Source organism: Octopus bimaculoides, chromosome 4 (genome assembly GCF_046866305.1).
Source record: "Octopus bimaculoides isolate indiv1 chromosome 4, ASM4686630v1, whole genome shotgun sequence".
NCBI classification, from domain to species: Eukaryota; Metazoa; Mollusca; class Cephalopoda; order Octopoda; family Octopodidae; genus Octopus; species Octopus bimaculoides.
This window is the reverse complement of record NC_142931.1, coordinates 16,687,121-16,707,916: the sequence shown is the minus strand read 5'-3', so window position 1 is coordinate 16,707,916 and position 20,796 is coordinate 16,687,121. Positions and strand designations below refer to the sequence as shown.

Below are 20,796 nucleotides of genomic sequence, written 5' to 3'. Positions count from 1 at the left end.
TATCTATATTTTAGTGTTATGTTCCTAACATTGAAAATCACAAAATATATATTTAAAAATATGACTACCTCTGCATTAAAAAGGAAACAGAGTGAATCCTTTGGACTAAATGAAAATTGAAAATCTACATGACAAATATACATGGCCTTTATCAAAATTTATTACATGAAATCCAAGATTTGTCATTACTGTAAAATCGGTACACAACATCTGGCAGTCACCTGAGAGGCTGAAGAATATTGGAACTGAGACAGAAAGAAGTGCTGTAGTATATTCTGCAAAAAGCCTAAGAAAGAGTCTTGAGATTTGAGGTTACCTGTTCTCACCAGACTTCAAGATAATATCCCTGCTAGCTAAAGTAGCATGTAATAGATTTATGATGATAACAACAACAACAAAAACTACTACTACTACTACTACTACTACTACTACTACTACTACTACTACTACTACTACTACTACTACAAATTTTTCCACGAGGGCAGCCATTTTGGGAAAGGGAATTTGTTGATTACATCGACTTCAGTGTTTCACTGTTACTTAATTTGTCGACCCCGAAAGGATGTAAGGCAAAGTTGACCCATTCAGCTGTTATATGTTACCCATTTAAAAGATGTTAACAAGTGGAAGTAATACTAAAGATTCTTTAAAGTTGATATTTATATCAAGAAAAGGCAGCGAGCTAGCAGAATCATTGGCCTGTTGAACAAAACATTTGGCAGCTTTTCATTCATTTTTATATCCTGAGTTCAAATTCCATCGAGGTTGACTTTGCCCTTCGTCCTTTCAGGGTCTATAAAATAAGAACCAGTTGAGCACTGGAGTTAGTGTAATTGACTTACTCTCACACCCAAAATTACTGACCTTCTGCCAAAATTTGAGACTAATATTTATATCGAGAAAACTTGGAACGATGCAATAATATTCACATTTTCTATAATCTTAAGTGTTTATACTTTTTCTTGCTTAGATATGTTGAAAAGGAATTCATGAAGTTCTTACCCTGGGTTGTATCGAACTTGGGCTTGAGAACAGAGTGCCTGAAATGATATATAAATAATTAATTAATAAAACGTGTGATATTTATCATCACTATCACCATCACCATCGTCACCATCTTTGAAGTTTCCTTTTGTATGTTTGCATTGGTAAAATCAAAATTTGTTGAGACAGATTTTCTAGAGTTAGATGTCTTTCCTGTCACCTTTCCTTGTTTCCAAGTAAGATAATATTTTCCCATGACTAGATATGTTTACCATGAAAGTGTTGTGTGGACTCCCTCAGGCGATAAGTATGCTAGTCCAATACGTATAAATAGCTAGACGAAAAGCATCGAGCAGAGCGTAAGAGTGAGACGGAGTCAATGGTAGACTAGACTTCGAGTTCGGTAGAGTCGAGTCGTCGGAAGTGAGAGTTGAGTAGAGATCATCCACACGTGCGATATAACAGTGGCGACGAGGATGAGATGCTCACACAACCACTGTGTAGTATTGCGATATAACAGAAAGATTGCTCATTTACAATCATTACATGATGGTTAGATAAGGTTAGATAAGGAGACATTATCACATACACACACACACATGCATGCACACACACACACACATGCATGCACACACACACACACACACACACACACACACACTTTTTTCTTTTGCAAACAACTTGCAGATACAGGTGTTACCAGCATTATCTACAAACAACTAGTAGATACAAGTGCTAATGAATGCTAGCAAGTTCATAGGGTCATCAAGAGAGAATGTGTGCCATTTTGGGGCCTTCCACTCGACAGCATCATTGCGCAACTCCTGTATATGGTGTCTGTATATACTCGTGGGTAGTGATAGTCTCTGTCTTCAAATTTGTTACTTTCTGAAAACTTCCAGAAATTTTCCAACCTTAGCACCATTGTTGGTGATATAACATATATTACTGAATACTGGCGCCGCACAAGATGTACCCGTGCTGGTGTCATGCAAAAATTACTTGTGCCAGTGTCACACAGAAAGCAGCCATCTCAGTGCCATATAAAATATACATAAAATATACCACATATAAACACCCAAGCACACTCTGTAAAGTGGTTGGTGTTAGGGATGGCATTAAGCCATAAAAACCAAGCCAAATCAGACAGGAACCTGGAGCAGCTCTCCAGCTGGCCAGCCCTGGTCAAACCGTCCAACCCATGCCAGCATGGACAACAGACGTTAAATAACGATGGTGATGATGATGACCTGCTAAAGAATGTCTAAAAACTACATAAATTACATAACCATATTGCCTCCTATTGGTAACAACTCCACAAGGCTTGTAACTGCATCATATCAAAGTTCTGCAGGTAATAGTTTTGAAGTAGATATACCAATAATATTTATACATGTTTCCTTCAAACATATTTGTCAGAGATAACCAGTTTAATATACATCTTTCTAAATTTGTGCATATTCAGCTTACACCCAATAATCTGTTACATTTTTCTTGGATTTTCTTGGATTTCTCTGAAGATTGCATCAACCTTTGAGCTTATGTAATTTTTCCTGTGTTTTAAGTACTATTCAAGTAGTTTCCTGAGACAAATCTCATATAATTTATTGTCGCATTAGAAATTTTCCAAGGATCATAAGAAAATATACATAGGCACAGGTGTGGCTGTGTAATAAGAAGCTTGCTTCCCAACCACATGGATCTTGGTTCAGTTCCACTGAGTGGCACCTTGGCACACACACACACACACACACACACATATATGAGTGGCACATCTATCTATCTCTCTCTCTCTCTCTCTCTCTCTCTCTCTCTATATATATATATATATATATATATATATATATATATATATATATATATATATATATATATATATATATATATATATATATATATATATATAGGGGTTGGACAAAATGATAGAAACACCAAAAAATTTCAAACAAATTTATATCAGTATGGAATAGGACCACCTGTAATCACAGCTTGAATTCTTTGAGGTATGGCCTTGTACAAAGTTTGAATCGTTTCCAAAGGAATTTTTGTCCATTCTTCAATTAAAACAGTGTCTAGTTCTTGTAGTGATGATGGTGGATGATATCGACTCCTTATTCATTTTTCTAAAATGCACCATAAATGTTCAATAATACTGAAATCTGGGGACTGTGGTGGCCAGATAAGATGTTCAACTTCACTAGAATGTTCCTTGTGCCATTCAGTAACAACTTTATCTTTGTGAATTGGTGCATTATCACCCTGAAAGATTGTGTTTCCCTCGGGAAACAGTTCCGCAACCATAGGATGAATTTGATCAGATAAAATGCTTAAATAGTCTTGACTATTAATTCTGCCATGCAAGCAAACCATTGGGCTCGCAGATTTCCAAGACATACCCCCCCCCCCCCCAGATCATCACAGATTCTTCTCCATGTTTAACAGTTGGAAGAAAGCAGTTTGGGTCAAATGCTTGTTTTGGCTTTCTCCACATGTATACTTGGCCAGTGGTCGGAAAGAAGATAAAGGATGACTCGTCCGAGAAAATAACATTCTTCCACTGCTCTAGGGACCAATTATGTAGGTTTTTACTCCACTCTAAATGCTGTGCAACTTTGTTTTTGAAAGTAGTGGTTTTCTGATTGCAGCCCTCCCATGAAATTTGGCTTTGTGCAGCTCCTGGTGAACAGTTTTTGTGGAAAATGGGTTCTCGAGGTGGTTGTTAAGCTCTACAGCAATTTTGGGAGCTGTACTTTTGTGATCTTTTTTAACAATTTGCATAAGAGTCTGAAAGTTTTGATTTTCTTCCAGAGTTTTGTTTTGACAAGGAGGTTTTTCACTTTTTTCTCAAAGGTTGTCATTACTTTCGAGACAGTACTTCTTGATACACCAAACATTTCCACTGTTTTCCTTATGCTAGCACCTGCCATACAAGCACCAACAATTTGACCTCTTTGAAAGTCCGATAGATGTGTCATTTTAATGAATTTTAATTACATTTTTCTGATGATATCTGAAAAGAATCATCAATTTTTGCAAAACATATTAAGCAACATTAATATAAAATCAAAAAACATAAAAATAAACAAGCTTTTGATGGTTTTATAGATATTTCAAAATTATGATGCTATGATGCTAGGTGTTTCCATTATTTTGTCCAACCCCTGTATATATATGTTTGTGTGTCTGTGTTTTTCCACCATTGCTTGACAACCGATTTTGGGGTGTTTACATCTCCATAACTTAGTAGGTCAGCAAAAGAGACCGATAGCATAAGTACTAGGCTTACAAAGAATAAGTCCTGAGGTCGAATTTTTTGACTAAAGGCAGTGCTCCAGCATGGCTGCAGTCAAATTAGTGAAACAAATAAAAGAAAAAGAATAAAAGAATGATATTCCTTTCGGCCTGATTTTATTTCCTGGCATTAAAACCCTTAGAATCCTGCATGTGGACTGAATCCTATTGACTGTAGATTTTATTTCAGTCTTGGTTTATATTTTGGGGCATAAGCTTTTTCAAAGGCATTATGATCCAGAACATTGAGTTTGTAACTCCAACGAAATGATTTCATTTCTCTTTCTAATTCTAGGCTACAGGTTATCAGAGAAACAAGCAATGACACATTGAAATATTTGGGTTTCTTTTATCCTTTTTCTGGCTTCAGTTATTGAACTTCTGCCATGCTGGAGCACCACCTTGAAGGGTTTAGTCAAACAAATCAACCCCAGTAAATTTCTGGTACCTATTCTATTGGTTTCTTTTGCAAAATTGCTGAGTTATGGGGATGTAAGCATTAACACCAGTTGTCAAACAGTGGTGGACAACACAAACACAAAAACACACACATGCACGCACACACATACCACACACACACATACCACATACACACACACACACACACACACACAAACACACACACAAAATAGGCTTCTTTCAGTTTCCGTCAACCAAATCCACTCACAAAGTTTTGGTCAGGTCGAGGCTATAATAGAAGATACTTGCCCAAGGTGCCACACACTGGGAGTGAACACAGAACCATGAGGTTGGAATGTACACTTCTTATCACATAGCCATGCCGAGATGAAATAAAATTAAAAATTGAATGTAAAATTATAAAGTAAATTAAAGAATATAAAATAACTTACTTTGAAATACTGATGTTGCATATTGAAACAAAAATATTGCTACAATTATACCAAAAACTGCAAATACCTTAGTTGATATCCTTGTCATCTAAAAAAAGTAATGAGAAAACTTTTAAAATTAAGAATTTTTATTATTTTTTAATAATCTAACTAAAGATAACTGTCAAATCTTCCTCAAATTACTTCCAATTATCTTTAAAAAGGAAGGTAGAGACAATAATGCAGTTTTACAGCCATAAACGACAGGATGGTCATGGCTGGAACAACTCTAAATATAAGTATGTTGATCTGTATTTTAACAACAAGAACAACAAGAACAACACTATATTTTGTTATGCATTGGGAAGGTCATTACATCAATAATAACACAAACATTGGTTCAATATCACTTCTTTATTTTTAGTCAACTGGTTAAATATCTGATCGACTAACTACACCATCAGATGACCATACTTTGCTTTTTTTTCATGATCAATATTGTTGTTGTTGGCACTCCGTCGCTTACGACGTCGAGGGTTCCAGTTGATCCGATCAACGGAACAGCTTGCTCGTGAAATTAACGTGCAAGTGGCTGAGCACTCCACAGACACGTGTACCCTTACCGTAGTTCTCGGGGATATTCAGCGTGACACAGTGTGATAAGGCTGACCCTTTGAATTACAGACATAACAGAAATAGGAAGTAAGAGTGAGAGAAAGTTGTGGTGGAAGAGTACAGCAGGGTTCGCCACCATCCCCTGTCGGAGCCTCGTGGAGCTTTTGGTGTTTTCGCTTAATAAACACTCACAACGCCCGGTTTGGGAATCGAAACCGCGATCCTATGACCGCGAGTCCGCTGCCCTAACCACTGGGCCATTGCGCCTCCACATGATCAATATACTACACTTATAAATCCCAAACCCCAACCCACTATCCTTACAGAGTACCTGCACTGTTAAAACCATTTATTTCATGCACAATCTTATCAAAAGTCTTTTTAAGACATTCATATAAAACAGGTGTTTCAAGTTTTCTCCACTTTTCAAGGTGTTCTCTGATGAATACGACAAACAAAAAAAATTTGCGCAAACGAACCTTTCACAAGATCCGATTTTTCCGTCATAACTTTCGAGAAAACGGATATATACTGATTTTTTTTTTAAACGGAATCCCACGTCTTTTGGTTATGGGGGATCCGATTCTGACAAACAATTTTTAAAATTTCAATTTTCCGGCCTTAGTCTTCAAGTAGGTTATCCACATGCTAGAAATAACAGCCAAATCTCACAAAACTGCGATAACATAATGAAAGAAATATGTAATCAATCTACTCACCTTTCTGCAAAGATTTCTTTCAGAGTAATTTCCTGCAGTAATATGACAGTAATTCACATGAAATTAAAATAGTTTGTTCTTTTTTTAACTTTTTTCGAATTTTTTTTTTTTAATATAGAGTTTAAGAATATGGAAAAAATAAATACAAATTCAAATTTTAATTTCAAAATTTTTTATGAAAAACTCCGACTCAAAATTCCCCCCACCCCGCAGTTTAAAAGTGAAAATGAATGGTTGTTCTGTCTGTTTCTGGATGCGTTAAAATGAAACAGTAAAAGGACCACGGTAGCGCCCGGTCACTAAAACGAAAAAAAAAAAGTCTAGTAGGTGTTCATTATGTTATCGCAGTTTTCTGAGATTTAGCTGTGATTTCTAGCATGTGGATAGCCTGCTTGAAGGCCAAGGCCGTAGTATTGGGAGGGGAGGGAGGTTGGAGTATATATATATATATATATATATATAGCTCGATCCCACTACCCACCCCATTTTCCCCAACCCACCCCTATCCGCTTTCAAACGCGCCCGCAACCTACGCGATCTACTGGTCCGCAGTACCTTCTCCTCTTCCTCCCCACCCCCACCCGGCTCCTTCCCGTGCTCCAGATCCCGCTGTCACACCTGCCCCTTCATCACCAACACTACCTCTGTCACCGGATCGAACCTACAAACACTTCACATTCCACACAGTTTCACCTGCACCTCCTCCAACCTTATTTACTGCATCAAATGTACCCTATGCAACCAACTCTACGTGGGGCAGACGGGCCGCCGGCTGGCCGACCGTTTCACCGAACACCTAAGGGACGTTCGGCTAGGTTCGGACTCCCCTGTCGGCCGTCACTTCCAACTGCCCAACCACTCTCCCTCTAACATCTCCGTTTTTGGCCTCGCCCTGCACCATGGGTCCACTCCCTCGCGACTCCACTTGGAGCAACGCTACATTTTCAACCTCAATTCTTCTTTCCCCTTCGGACTCAACACAGCCTTCTCTTCCTTATGACTCTCCCCTTTACGTCCCTGCAACACTTTACATAATTTTTTTTTTTTTTTTTTTTTTTTTTTTTAAACCCCCCCCCCCGTCCCCCTTACATTATATCCATTATTCTCTTGTTATTAGACTTACTTTTTTCTACTTTTTATCTCACCACTACCTACACGCACAAATACCCACACACCTTACATATATACCGCCCACATACATGACAAACATACATACGCGCCCTCACACACACATAGCCGAACGCACATATATACACACACACACCCATATATACGCGCACGCCTACATACACAGCCGCATACACATGCACACACATACACACAGGAGTGCACACACAAAATAACACACATACCTGGCACACATACGCACGCACACACATAAACATACACATACACACCCCTCACATACATAAAACCACACACACACACACATACACACATACACGACACACATACACATATACACACAGGCACACATACACATATACACACATGCACACACACCTCTCACATACACAATACTCACTCATATACATAACACATACGCACGCACGAAAACATACACAATATACACATACACGCACGCACAAAAAATATACACACACGCGCACACGGAAACACATACAGACATACATACACACACACACACACCCGTACCTAACACTCACAATCCCACACACACACGCACATCCACACATATACACACACACGCACACACCCACATACACACACACTTCTCACCAACACTACACACTCACACAGACACGCATACAATCATACACACATGGGCATAAACAACACACGCATATACAATAGCAAACGCACGCACACACACGTACACAGCAACGCACATACACACAACATACACATACACACAAACACACACGCACGCACAGAAAACATACACATACACACACGCGCACATACAAAATACACACACACACGTACACGTACCTAACACCGACAACCCCACACAAACACGAACACACACACACCCAAACAACCACCTGTTGACCTTCTACCTACACTGTCTACAGCGTCCACTAACCAGTCCTGCTACTAATTTCTTCCACTACGTCATACACACACACACACACACACAAACACACTAACAGATAAACCACCAAACCATGCACACACACACACACACACACCTACATACGCACACACACGTTCTGTTATCACACACACACTCGCAGACCTACGCACGCGCACCGATATTCATCTCCCTTTTTCACTCTCCCATCTTAGAAAGAACTTTTCCCCCACCACCTCCTCTTCCGGTCTTTTCATCATGTAACCTCGTGGGCATCGGTACCATTTTCCTCTTTCTCCGTTCTTCCATTCTCCGAACTTTCCATCTTTCCGACGAAGGGCTACGCCCGAAACGTCATACACTCTCTCTTTCCTTTCCTGAGCGTCCAATAATACTATCCATATCACGTCCTCACCTTGTTGTTTTTTTGTTTTTTTGTTATTGTGTTTTTGATATATATATATGTACATATATATATATTTGTTGAAAAATTGAAATTTTACAAACAAATTGTTTTCAGAATCGAAATCATCGTATTTTTTTCTACGTGTTTCGCAAAAAAAAAAAAAAAAAAAAAAAAATCCGGAAAAAGTGAAAAATGAAGAGTGGGGTGGGGTGGGGGTAATTGACGTTTTGAAAATGCTATTTTTGAAAATGCCATTAAAAAAAAAATTTTTTTTTTCATAATCGGATCAACCATAACCAAAAACTTGGGATTCCGTATAAAAAAAAAAGATCAGTATATATCCATTTTCCCGAAAGTTATGACGGAAACAATCGGATCTTGTCAATTTTCCGAAAGTCTTCTCTCCACCCACCGGGTTCGTTTGCGCAAATTTTTTTTGTCATATTCGTTTTCCACACAGTTGTTAACACCCAGCAGGTTGGTTTCTTTTTGTTTTTGTTAACAGGTGAAGTTCTTTATATGAAGCAAAATCTGTAGTTTTTCCCTTTATTTGTACGACTGTATATCTATGGTATGTATATGTATTGCTCATATATTTAAGATTGGTTGACCCTATTGAAGATTGGAAAGCGTTTTTAATATCGCAGCCATGAAATCTTAAGATATAGCGTTGTCCACAATATTTTAAAATCCTTTCTATCCATTTTCTTTGGATACAGCCTTGTGGTACCGGAGTAATAACTTAATTGGTTTGTAGTCCATTTGGCGTCTATTTCTAGCGTACAGGCGTCGTCAATTCAGCGGTCTTCATTAATATTATAGTTTTATAATTATACTTATATATATAAATATATATATGTGTGTGTGTTTTTGTGCTTTGTGTTCCCGCTCATTTTTCTGACATCCTGTACCCGGATATGCATCTATATATACATGTAGATGTAGGTATGTATATATATGTATGTATACATGAATATGCTCATATATCATTTGTATTATACATATATATATATATATATATATATATATATATATCAAATCAGAGGTGCAGAAACGACGTACCGCGAATGAATTAAAAGGTAACGTAATGGCACTACAAATTTTACACCTGGTTGTCTGATCGGCTGTGGAGTAGATTGGCGAAGAGATGAATTTAGTTCCAGTGAAAATTCCTTAAGTAGGAAAATTATAGTGTCATCCGGTGTTTGTATCTAAAATTTAGAAACTGTACTCCGATCGCTTCACAATGAATGAATTAATTCTCACGAGAGCCACTGAATTTTCAAGTCATGTCGGGAGGCTAGATATACAGAAAGAGCTAGAACGTAGTTTTCGAACGACTCTGATCACGAATAAATCGTGCCTTATCTCCTGTCTTTCTCCTATTCATTTATTCTAATCACGAATAAATCCCGTTTTATATATATCTATATCAATATATAGATATATACATAAAGCACGATATTCGTGACCAGAGTTGTATGAAAATCAAGGTAATCCTGTATACATATATGGGTAGAAAACCTATATTGAAGTATAAAAATATTGATGTGTCAAAACATGAATGTATGAAAATATATATTAACATCTTAAAAGTATAAATCCTTAAGAAAAAGTGAATAAAAAAAGTTTTAAACATGGAGGTTGAAGTTTCCAATGATTAGACATAGCTAGCCAAGTTTAAATGAATAGGTAGTGGTGCTTCTACGGCCGTTTCAGGGGTACAGTAATCCATAGATTTGAAGGATATTCTTATCGAAATGTTAGACGCAGCGTCCGTCATCAGAGAGAATGTATTATTTAATGATTCACATCTCGTATACTGTTCATATATATATATTTGTGTTTGCTACCTTAGAATCCTCTGTTTAGTGGGTTAATCCACTACTCAGGAAGAGCTATTCTAAGAGTGTGTTCTGCCTCATCTTCGAAACGCCTAATTTAGAATAGAAGCAGCTGATGAAGGAAAAATTCCATAAGTGGCTCGTCTGTTTTCCTATGTGTTCGTTCTGTTGTCTGTAAACAAAGTCCGTTTTTGTGCTTTGTGTTCCCGCTCATTTTTCTGACATCCTGTACCCGGATATGCATCTATATATACATGTAGATGTAGGTATGTATATATATGTATGTATACATGCATATGCTCATATATCATTTGTATTAATATATATATATATATATATATATATATATATATATATATATATATATATATATATATATATATATATATATATATATATCAAATCAGAGGTGCAGAAACGACGTACCCCGAATGAATTAAAAGGTAACGTAATCTAAGGGTAGAGTAAAGAAATCCATGAACCAGGTACTCCAAAACAGTCGAAAGGACGAGCATGGTCCGTGTGAGTGTCAAGCTAATACAGTTCTTATGCACATCCTCATGTTCGTTTTCTTAATTTAAAAAAATTTAAATTGGTTGTTTAATTGAATTGACTATATATATATATATATATATATATATATATATATATATATATATATATATATATATATATATATATATAGGGAGAATTCACAAAAAAAAACGAAGACAGGTGGTGTAGGCAACAAACAGATGTATTAGTATAACACTCGGGAAGTGAAAACGTCTTTAACATTTCGAGCCTTGGCTCTTCAACAGAAAAAAACAAGGACAGAAAAAAAGGAGTGTGTAGTGGCTAACGATCTATCATGGTGAATGCCGGACAGAAGGGTCACACAGGAGAGCTAGGAAGAAGGGGAGATAATAAAGTAGTGGTGATCCCAAAACGAAGGCGTGCGTGCGTGTGTATAAGAGAGTTCGTATGTGCGTATGGAAGAGGGCTGGTGATCTTGACGTGTGCATGCGTGCATGTGTAGGTGTGAAAATGTGGGGCTGAGAATTGGTCAGTGCTGGTGTGTGCGTGGTGGTGTGTTGTCATGTGATGTGTTGTGTGGTATGGTGTAGTGGGGTGGGTTTACGAGGGAGGGTTGACGATGAAGGGAGAAGGAGAAGGTGGGTAGGAGTGAAGAGAAGAGAGAAGAGAGAAAGAGTGTAGAAGTGAAGAGAAGTAGGAGTAGGAACAAGAGAGGCGAGTTGGGTGGGAGGAAGTAGGTGTGAGAGGGAGAGAGGCAAAGAGAGGAGGCTAGATGAAGAAGGGAGGAGAGTTGATCCCATATGGCGCAAAGGAGCGAAGAGAGAAGATTAATCCTTGTACACGGCGAAAACGGTAGTCCGGATGGCCCCTGTGCAAGGACAATCCGAACACGGACAGGTGTTGCAAAGAGTGACCGTAGAGCGGAAATGGCGTGATACCGGGGTGTCATTGCCGAGTCGGATGTCTCGGGGGTGTCCCACGAACCGGTCAGCCAAGCGGTGTCCCGTTTGCCCGATGAATAGAGAATGGAAGAGAGAGCAGATGATGTATATATATATATATATATATATATATATATATATATATATATATATATATATATATATATATATATATATATATATATATATATATATATATATATATATATATATATATATATATATATATATATATATATATATATATATATATATATATATATATATATATATATATATATATATATATATATATATATATATATATATATATATATATATATATATATATATATATATATATATATATATATATATATATATATATATATATATATCACAGGAGTGGATGAGTGGTAAGTAGCTTGCTTACCAACCACATGGTTCCGGGTTCAGTCCCAGTGCGTGGAACTTTGGGCAAGTGTCTTCTACTATAGCTTCGGGCCGACCAAAGCCTTGTGAGTGGATTCGGTAGATGGAAACTGAGACAAGCCTATCGTATATATATGTGTATATATATGGGGGGGGGGGTATGTGTATGTCTGTGCGTTTGTGCTTGTACCCCCACCATTGCTTGACAATCGATGGTGGTGTGTTTACATCCCATAACTTAGCGGTTCGGCAAAAGTGCCCGATAGACTAAGTACTAGTCTTACAAAGAATAAGTCCTGGGGTCGATTTGTTCGATTAAAGGTGGTGCTCCCGCATGGCCGCAGTCAAATGACTGAAACAAGCAAAAGAATAAAAGAATTCATACATATATGTATATATATATATATATATATATATATATATATATATATATATATATATATATATATATTCACGTGTGTTTGTGTGTGTGTGTGTGTGTGTGTGTGTGTGTGTGTGTGTTTGTAGGTATATAGGAAACCGACTCGGAAGCCTACTACGGATCCCTAGCACCAGACTCACCTGTGAGCTTGGAACCTACGCAGCGTACCTATTGATCATCAGTGAACTAAACCCTCACATTCTATGTATGTATGTATGTGTGCGCGTACGTGCGTGCGTGAATGCGTGTAAATTTGCACGGTTTATGTTTTGTTAAGAAATACCAAATACAAATAGGAGATAATGCTTTCACTATCCACCATTTTCTTTTTTCAATTTGAGAAAATACATTTATAAACAAGGTATATAATGAAACGGATTACGAAGTCAGCACTTGTTGACACTTCGTGTGTAAGTTATCAGTACATTATTTGCGAAGAATGAGAAATATATTGAAATAGAAGGTTTCCTGATTGTATCATATTTTCTTATTCACTTTGTTTTATATTGTCTTCTATTGAATGTCAACATTTCACATGCCTAAAACTTAATAGGGACACACGTTTGGTTTTATGTCAAGATACATATATATATAAAAAACAAAACAATTACTACATGATTTTTAGTACTTATTTGTTAACCATTACTGGGAAAAAGTTGGTAGTAACTAAGAAGGTTCGGATTGCTTGCCATCAAGATACAGTCTGATCAGTGTGGGCAACCCGAAATTTCACTGCTAAACTATTCCTTGTTTACATGTATATATACATGTATACATACATGCATACATACTTTTTCAAAACTATCGCTGTCATACTGTGTCATGCTGATTTAAAGATACATGTGTCTGCGGAATACTCAACCACATATGCGCTAATTCAGTGTCTGCTATTTCAGTTGATAGAATGTATGAAAACCGGTAGTTGATAATTCCAACCGAGTTTTATTACACACGCACGCACGCACGCACACACACACACACACACACACACACACACACACACACATATATGAGGGGGTGCTGAGTATCGCAAAAGGCTTGATTGGGAGGCTCAACATTGCGAGTTCTTTTACAGCAGCGTTTCGCCCGTCTTTACGTTCCGAGTTCAAATTTCGCCGAGGTCGACTTTGCCTTTCATCCTTTCGAAGCTAATGTAATTGACTTACCCCTCCTCCGAACTTTCAGGCCTTGTGCCTATTGTAGAAAGTATTATTATTATTATTATTATTATTATTATTATTATTATTATCATTATTGTGGGTGGAGGCGCAATGGCCTAGTGGTTAGGGCAGCGGACTTGTGGTCACAGGATCGCGATTTCGATTCCCAGACCGGGCGTTGTGAGTGTTTATTGAGCGAAAACACCTAAAGCTGTACGAGGCTCCGGCAGGGGATGGTGGCGAACCCTGCTGTACTTTTTCACCATAACTTTCTCTCATTCTTTCTTCCTGTTTCTGTTGTGACTGTAATTCAAAGGGCCAGCCTTGTCACACTCTGTGTCACGCTGAATCTCCCCGAGAATTACGTCTGTGGAGTGCTCAGCCACTTGCACGTTAATTTCACGAGCAGGCTGTTCCGTTGATCGGACCAACTGGAACCCTCGACGTCGTAAGCGACGGAGTGCCAACAATCATTATTGTGGATTGACTGAATCGTTAGAGTATCGAGAAAATTCCTTGTGATATCTGTTCTGGATCTTTATGTCCTGACTTCAAATTCCACTGAAGTTCACTTCGCTTTTCATCCCTCCAGATTTGATAAAATAAAACATCAGTCAAATAGTGGGTTTGTTGCAGTCAGCTGACTCATTGCCCTTGAAAATAGCTGTCCTTTGGTATAAATCATGGAGAGCGCCGGAAAAAATACTTTGTTTTCGGTTCTTTACGTTCTGATTTCAATCGCATCCAGTTCAGCTTAGCCTTTTATCCTTTCGGAGCTGATCAAATAAAGTACTCGTTAAATACTTGGGCCAAATTAATTGGCTTTCACCTATATTAGGAACATTATTATTAGTGTTGTTTTAGTTGTTGTTAAATACAATATTTATTTCTTTATTGCCCACAGGGATTAAGTCGATTACATCGACTCCAGTGCGTAACTGGTACTTATTTAATCGACCCCGAAAGGATGAAAGGCAAAGTCGACCTCGACGGAATTTGAACTCAGAACGTAAAGACAGAAGATATACCGCTGAGCATTTCGCCCGGCATGCTAACCTTTCTTATTTCTTTATTGCCCACAAGGGGCTAAACATAGAGGGGACAGACAAGGACAGACGAAGGGATTAAGTCGATTACATTGACCTCAGTGCGTAACTGATACTTAATTTATCGACCCCGAAAGGATGAAAGGCAAAGTCGACCTCGGCGGAATTTGAATTCAGAACGTAACGGCAGACGAAATACCGCTAAGCATTTCGCCCGGCGTGCTAACGTTTCTGCCAGCTCACCGTCTTTGTTAAATACAATATTGTAAATGGAAATACTGTAATAGTTATATTGTTGATTCCGGCACAGTCATGTTTGTTAAACCTTTTGTTTCTTTCCGACATAAATCTGAACTTTGCAGTTTTAAATAATAAATAGTAAATAGTAAATATATTGTTATATTTTTAAATATACATACCTACATGTGTGTGTGTGCTTGCAAAGGCTATATTTATAATTCAAAAACTAATAATATAACAAGTGAGAACGACTTAAAATGTCCTCTATAGTTAAAATGTGATATTGTAGATTCAGATCTTAAAACTCTATTGAGTTTGTTAATTGTATAACAGACTCAATAGATTTTTGAAGTTATACAGGCGTTCCTCCTATTGTAATTTTAGCTACTGGATTGATCTTTATTCTGAAACGAAATTTACAATCTATATCCAGATATAATAAGCTTGCGTTAATGAATAAATAAAATCTATAGTAATGGAAAAGGAAATTAAAAAAATAAAAATATAGTGTTCAAAAATTTGCGAATAACATGAGAAATCGCATTTATTTGATGCTTTCAACACAGTAGTTTTAAATATCGATTTCTTTTTGTATAAACTCAATGCCTCAAATGTATAGAAAAGCAGAAATAAGGTTAGGTGAAGTTGAAGTTTTTCCCAAAGGCAACCAAAAACGAAAAGAAGTGAATATATTTAAAAATGAGTTGTCTTTACTCGCTTGAGTATGTTGATTTCTAACATTGCCATAAGATCACAGCTTTGGTGTGGGGGATATATTCCGCACATTAAATCTGTAATTTTACTGGCTACAGCCGATAAAAAGACCATAGTAAGTGACTGTTACTTATTTTTATCGACTTCCGAAAAAAAGTTTACCTCCACGGTATTCAAACTGAGAACGTAAAGGTCCGAAAGAAACTGACGCACAGCGTCTTGTTCTAACGATTCAAGCAATCCAACCTATTAGAAAATTATACTCAAGTCATAAAAGATCACTTACTAAGATAGAAGAAAGATCTTCATGTATTAGCCCTTCAATTAATCCTAGATCAGTGGTTTTTACTGGGTGGTCTTTCACCTTTTGTTGGGGCACTGTGAGCTCATATGAGGATAGAAAATGTTAAATGTTAAGGAGCGACTGTGGGAAGCATCGATATAATAGAGGGTTCGGGATTTTTTAAAGAAATAAAATATGTAAGTCAGGTACAATACACATTTCAGAAAGAAAAAAAAAAGTCTTTATCAGGATTGGCATATAACTTGGTCATCGCAAGCAGAAATATGACTGATGGTGCAACAATGTTCACTATAATTGCACGATATAAGACCTCAAGGCGGTGAACTGACAGAATTGTTACCACGCAGGAGTACAAGCACGATGGGAAGCATAAGAAAATATAGATGATACACCACTCCAAAAATGAACACCCGTTTCATTAAAACAATGTCTTTTTTTTGGGGGGGGGGCCACAGTACGTGGAAAGAACGATTGTAAAGCGCCATCATTCAGTGGAAAGGAAAACTAAACTACAAAAGGAGAAGCTATTCTAGATAAAATCATGCAGCGCTGAATGCCTCCAACTTTTCTCGTTTTCTGAAGATGGTAGATACAATATAAATTTTAAATTGTATGGTTGGTACAAAATTACACCCGCACAACATAAGATTTAATTTGTCGTTACATACATACATACATATATCAAGCGTGACTGATTTGTAAAACTAACAAAGATTGGAGGTTTATAAGAGCTGCTTCTGCAATTAAAATAAGGAAAATACAAGGAAAGTGATCCTGTTTGTAAAATGATCTTTCTTGTATGAGTCTCAGAGTCAACGTGCGAGTCATTACATAGTGTCTGATCTGTTAGAAATATCAGCCAAGTTTTCCTTCTTTTGCAAATGAAGAAAGAAAAAGAAACGAAAAGAAAGAAAATGAAAGAAAACAGAAGGGAAGAAGGAAGCAAAAAATGAAGGAAAGAGGGACAAGTTAGATGGTGTAATCCCAGATGCTTTGCGATAAAACTGTATAATTTATGGCCGCAACACTTTTGTTAATCGGTCCGTACAATCAGAGCTGACCGGGGGTTAAAGAACATAACAAAACTGTAATTACATTAAAAATTCACTTTTGTACAGCAGAAATATTATCCTAATGAATTCGTTCATTTGGAACTTTGAAGTTAATTGAACAGAATAATTCTACTAAGTTATTAATATAATTAGCATTAAGAGACACAATTTCTCGGACAAGATTCATCCAGGCACCACTTTTAACAGATGTCAAATAATAAAGCATGACGTGGTTCTATGGCTAAGAAATTCGCTTCACAGATACGTAGTTTTGTGTTCGATCCTACTGCACTGACCATTAAGCATAGCCTTGGGTTTACTAAAGACTTGAAGTGAAATTTGATAGACGAAAACAGTGTGGGAACGTAAAAACTGAAGGAATGGCATGAAGTATTTTGTCTGGCGTGGTAACGATTCTGCAATAATGATAATAATTTTGGGGAAGGTGGGTAAGTCGATTGCATGAACCCCAGTGCTCGGCTGGTAATTATTTTTATCGATCGCGATAGGATGAAAGGCAAAGTTGACCTCGGCGGAAATAAAGATAATAATAATGAGAAAAAGAAGGCGCAGAACCGATGTGTATGTATTATGTATGCGTGTGTGTGTGCATGTATGTATGTATGAATGTATGTATGTATGTGTATATATATATGTATATATATATATATAATCCAAGTGAGTTAGGGGTTGAGGATCCAACCCACTAAGGGACAATATCTATCCAATATATTGCTGGGTACCCAATTATTGCTGGGTACCCAATTATTGTTACACTAGTGTTATACCAAGTGCAATAAGTGGGTGCGGGTAAAAGTTTTTTTTTACCCTAAATTTATATAGCAATAAGAAAATGGAGAGGAACATGAGGCACTCATCAACTTGCAGAATCTGTATTCTGTTGATTAATCTGTTTATTTTATAACCAAAATGACAATAAAGACAATATACAGACACTTATGACATACCATGTCATATCAACAATTAAGATTTCAAATTTAAAGGACATTTAGCAATTAGAGAAGGGATATATATATATATATATATATATATATAGAGAGAGAGAGAGAGAGAGAGAGTTACAAATGACGAGAGAAATGGTGTAATGAAAATTTATTTAACTATAGGCTCAGGCGTGGCTGTGTGGTAAGAAGCTTGCTTCCCAACCACATAATTCAGGGTTGAGTCCCACTGCGTGGAACCTTGAGTAACTGTCTTCTACTATAGCCTCGGCTCGACCAAAGCCTTGTGAATGGATTTGGTAGACGGAAACTGAAAGAAGCCTGTGGTATATATATATATGTATATATTTGTATGTGTATCTGTGTTTTTCTCCCTACCATCCCTTGACAACCGATGTTGGTATGTTTTGGCAAAGGAGACCGATATAATAAGTACCAGGCTTACAAAGAATAAGTCCTGGGGTCGACTAAAGGTAGTGTTCCAGCATGGCCAGAGTCAAATGATTGAAAAGAATAAAAGAATACTTACGTATCTGCATTAATGCAAAATATCTTTTAAAAAGTAATGTAGAAGTTCTGCTACGTCCTCAGGTGAAAGAAAATTTTTGATAAATACTAAATATTCAACGTGAGGTTTCAACAATGCAAAATCAATATTTAAAAGTTAAAAGTGTTCTCTTGTTTAGCACGATATATATCATGTTTTGTAGAATAACTACTTGAAGATAATATATTGTCACAAATATTGATTACTTGAATCAATACATTGTGACTTTCTCACACACACACACCACAAGGACAATTAAAACAACACATACATACTCAGAAAAATAGATATACGCACACTCTCACGTACACACACCTAACATCCCCACCGGCACAAAAAACACACAAACACACATACACACGCACTAACAAACGCACGCACGCACACACACGAACAAACACATATACACATACACACACACACACACACACACACACATATATATATATATACACACACACATAGAGATGTGCACAAAACCAGTCCCAAAAACCAGTGAACCATGACAGACTGTCACAGACCAACCAAAAATAAAATTAAAAAATCCTTTTTAACTCTTCTTCCCTCCCACCCCAGCTAGCCAGTCATACTGTCTCTTAAGACAGTAAAACATTCCCTCAATATACACAAGAGGAAAAAGCCAGGTCAGTTCCTCTTCAACTTTATTCGATTGTCAAAGAATATGTATAAGAATATGTATATGTATTATTCCATATGTGTATTTTCATACACTGTTTTTAACATTTTCATTTTAATATCAGAGAATGTGTGATAATCAGTATGTAACAATACAAAGTTCATACAAAGCTTTATACTTTAAATATATTTTATCATCAAAGAATGTATATATGCATGTATATACTTGCAAGCTTCGATGTCACGAACTTATAAACAAACATACCACACACCCTTGGTCTGGAAGCGATAAAATACTGGGTAGAGAAATATAGGGAACTCATAGATAAACGTTTCAAAACAGACTTTATCACCAAAGCCACCCAATTAATACTTGAACAGAACACATTCTCATTTAACAACAAACCATACCGACAGATAAAGAGCACGGCGATGGGTACAAAATTCGCACCTTCATATGCCAACCTAGTGATGGGTTTCCTTGAGAACAAGCTATACGATGAAATAGGGATCACCTTCGAACACAATTTCAGAGAAGACGTCAAGAAAAAGTGGAAACGCTACCTCGATGACTGTTTCATCTTTTGGAACAGATCAGAAGATCTACGAACATTCCACAAGATCCTCAACACACTGCACCCATCTATCCACTTCACAATAGATACCAACTACAACGAACTCCCCTTCCTAGACATCAACATCAAGATACACAACTCCATCGTTACAACAGACATCCACTACAAAAAAACCGACACACACCAATATTTAAATTTCTACTCCTGCCACCCATCCCACATAAAGAGAAACATCCCATATAGTATGGCAAGACGCATATGCAGCATAGTGACCGACTCACAGACACGCTACACAAGACTAGAGGAACTTAAAAACTTCCTACTAGAACAAAAATACCCACTCACCTTAATAGAAAACGGAATCGAAAGAGCAACAAAACTAGACATTACACAACTCAGAACACCAAAAAAGAAAAACAAAGAAAACATCATCCCTTTCATTAACACACACAACCCTACAATCACCAACATGTTTCACATTATACACTCAAACCTACCAATAATCCAACAAAGCCCCAAAATGAAAAACCTACTAAACAAACATCAC

The 20,796-nt window shown here is 37.0% G+C and overlaps 1 protein-coding gene across 3 annotated transcripts in view; it reads right to left on the bottom strand.

The window, feature by feature from the left end:
• Positions 1-19,166, bottom strand: part of LOC106882606 (uncharacterized) — a 20,601-nt gene extending 1,435 nt beyond the window's left edge. Inside the window, exons 1-4 of one of the 3 annotated variants that reach the window (XM_089350379.1) lie at positions 19,021-19,166; positions 6,440-6,471; positions 5,127-5,214; positions 1,003-1,040 (exon numbers count right to left, since the gene is read on the bottom strand). In XM_089350379.1, the coding sequence (XP_089206505.1) occupies positions 1,003-1,040; positions 5,127-5,214; positions 6,440-6,471; positions 19,021-19,030 (168 nt within the window). In that variant the 5' untranslated portion in view covers positions 19,031-19,166. Of the gene's footprint in view, positions 1-1,002; positions 1,041-5,126; positions 5,215-6,439; positions 6,472-9,942; positions 10,321-19,020 lie in introns of those variants that run through there. The other 2 variants (XM_014933344.3, XM_014933343.3) reach the window with 2 other exon arrangements.
• Positions 19,167-20,796: the final 1,630 nt, after the last annotated feature.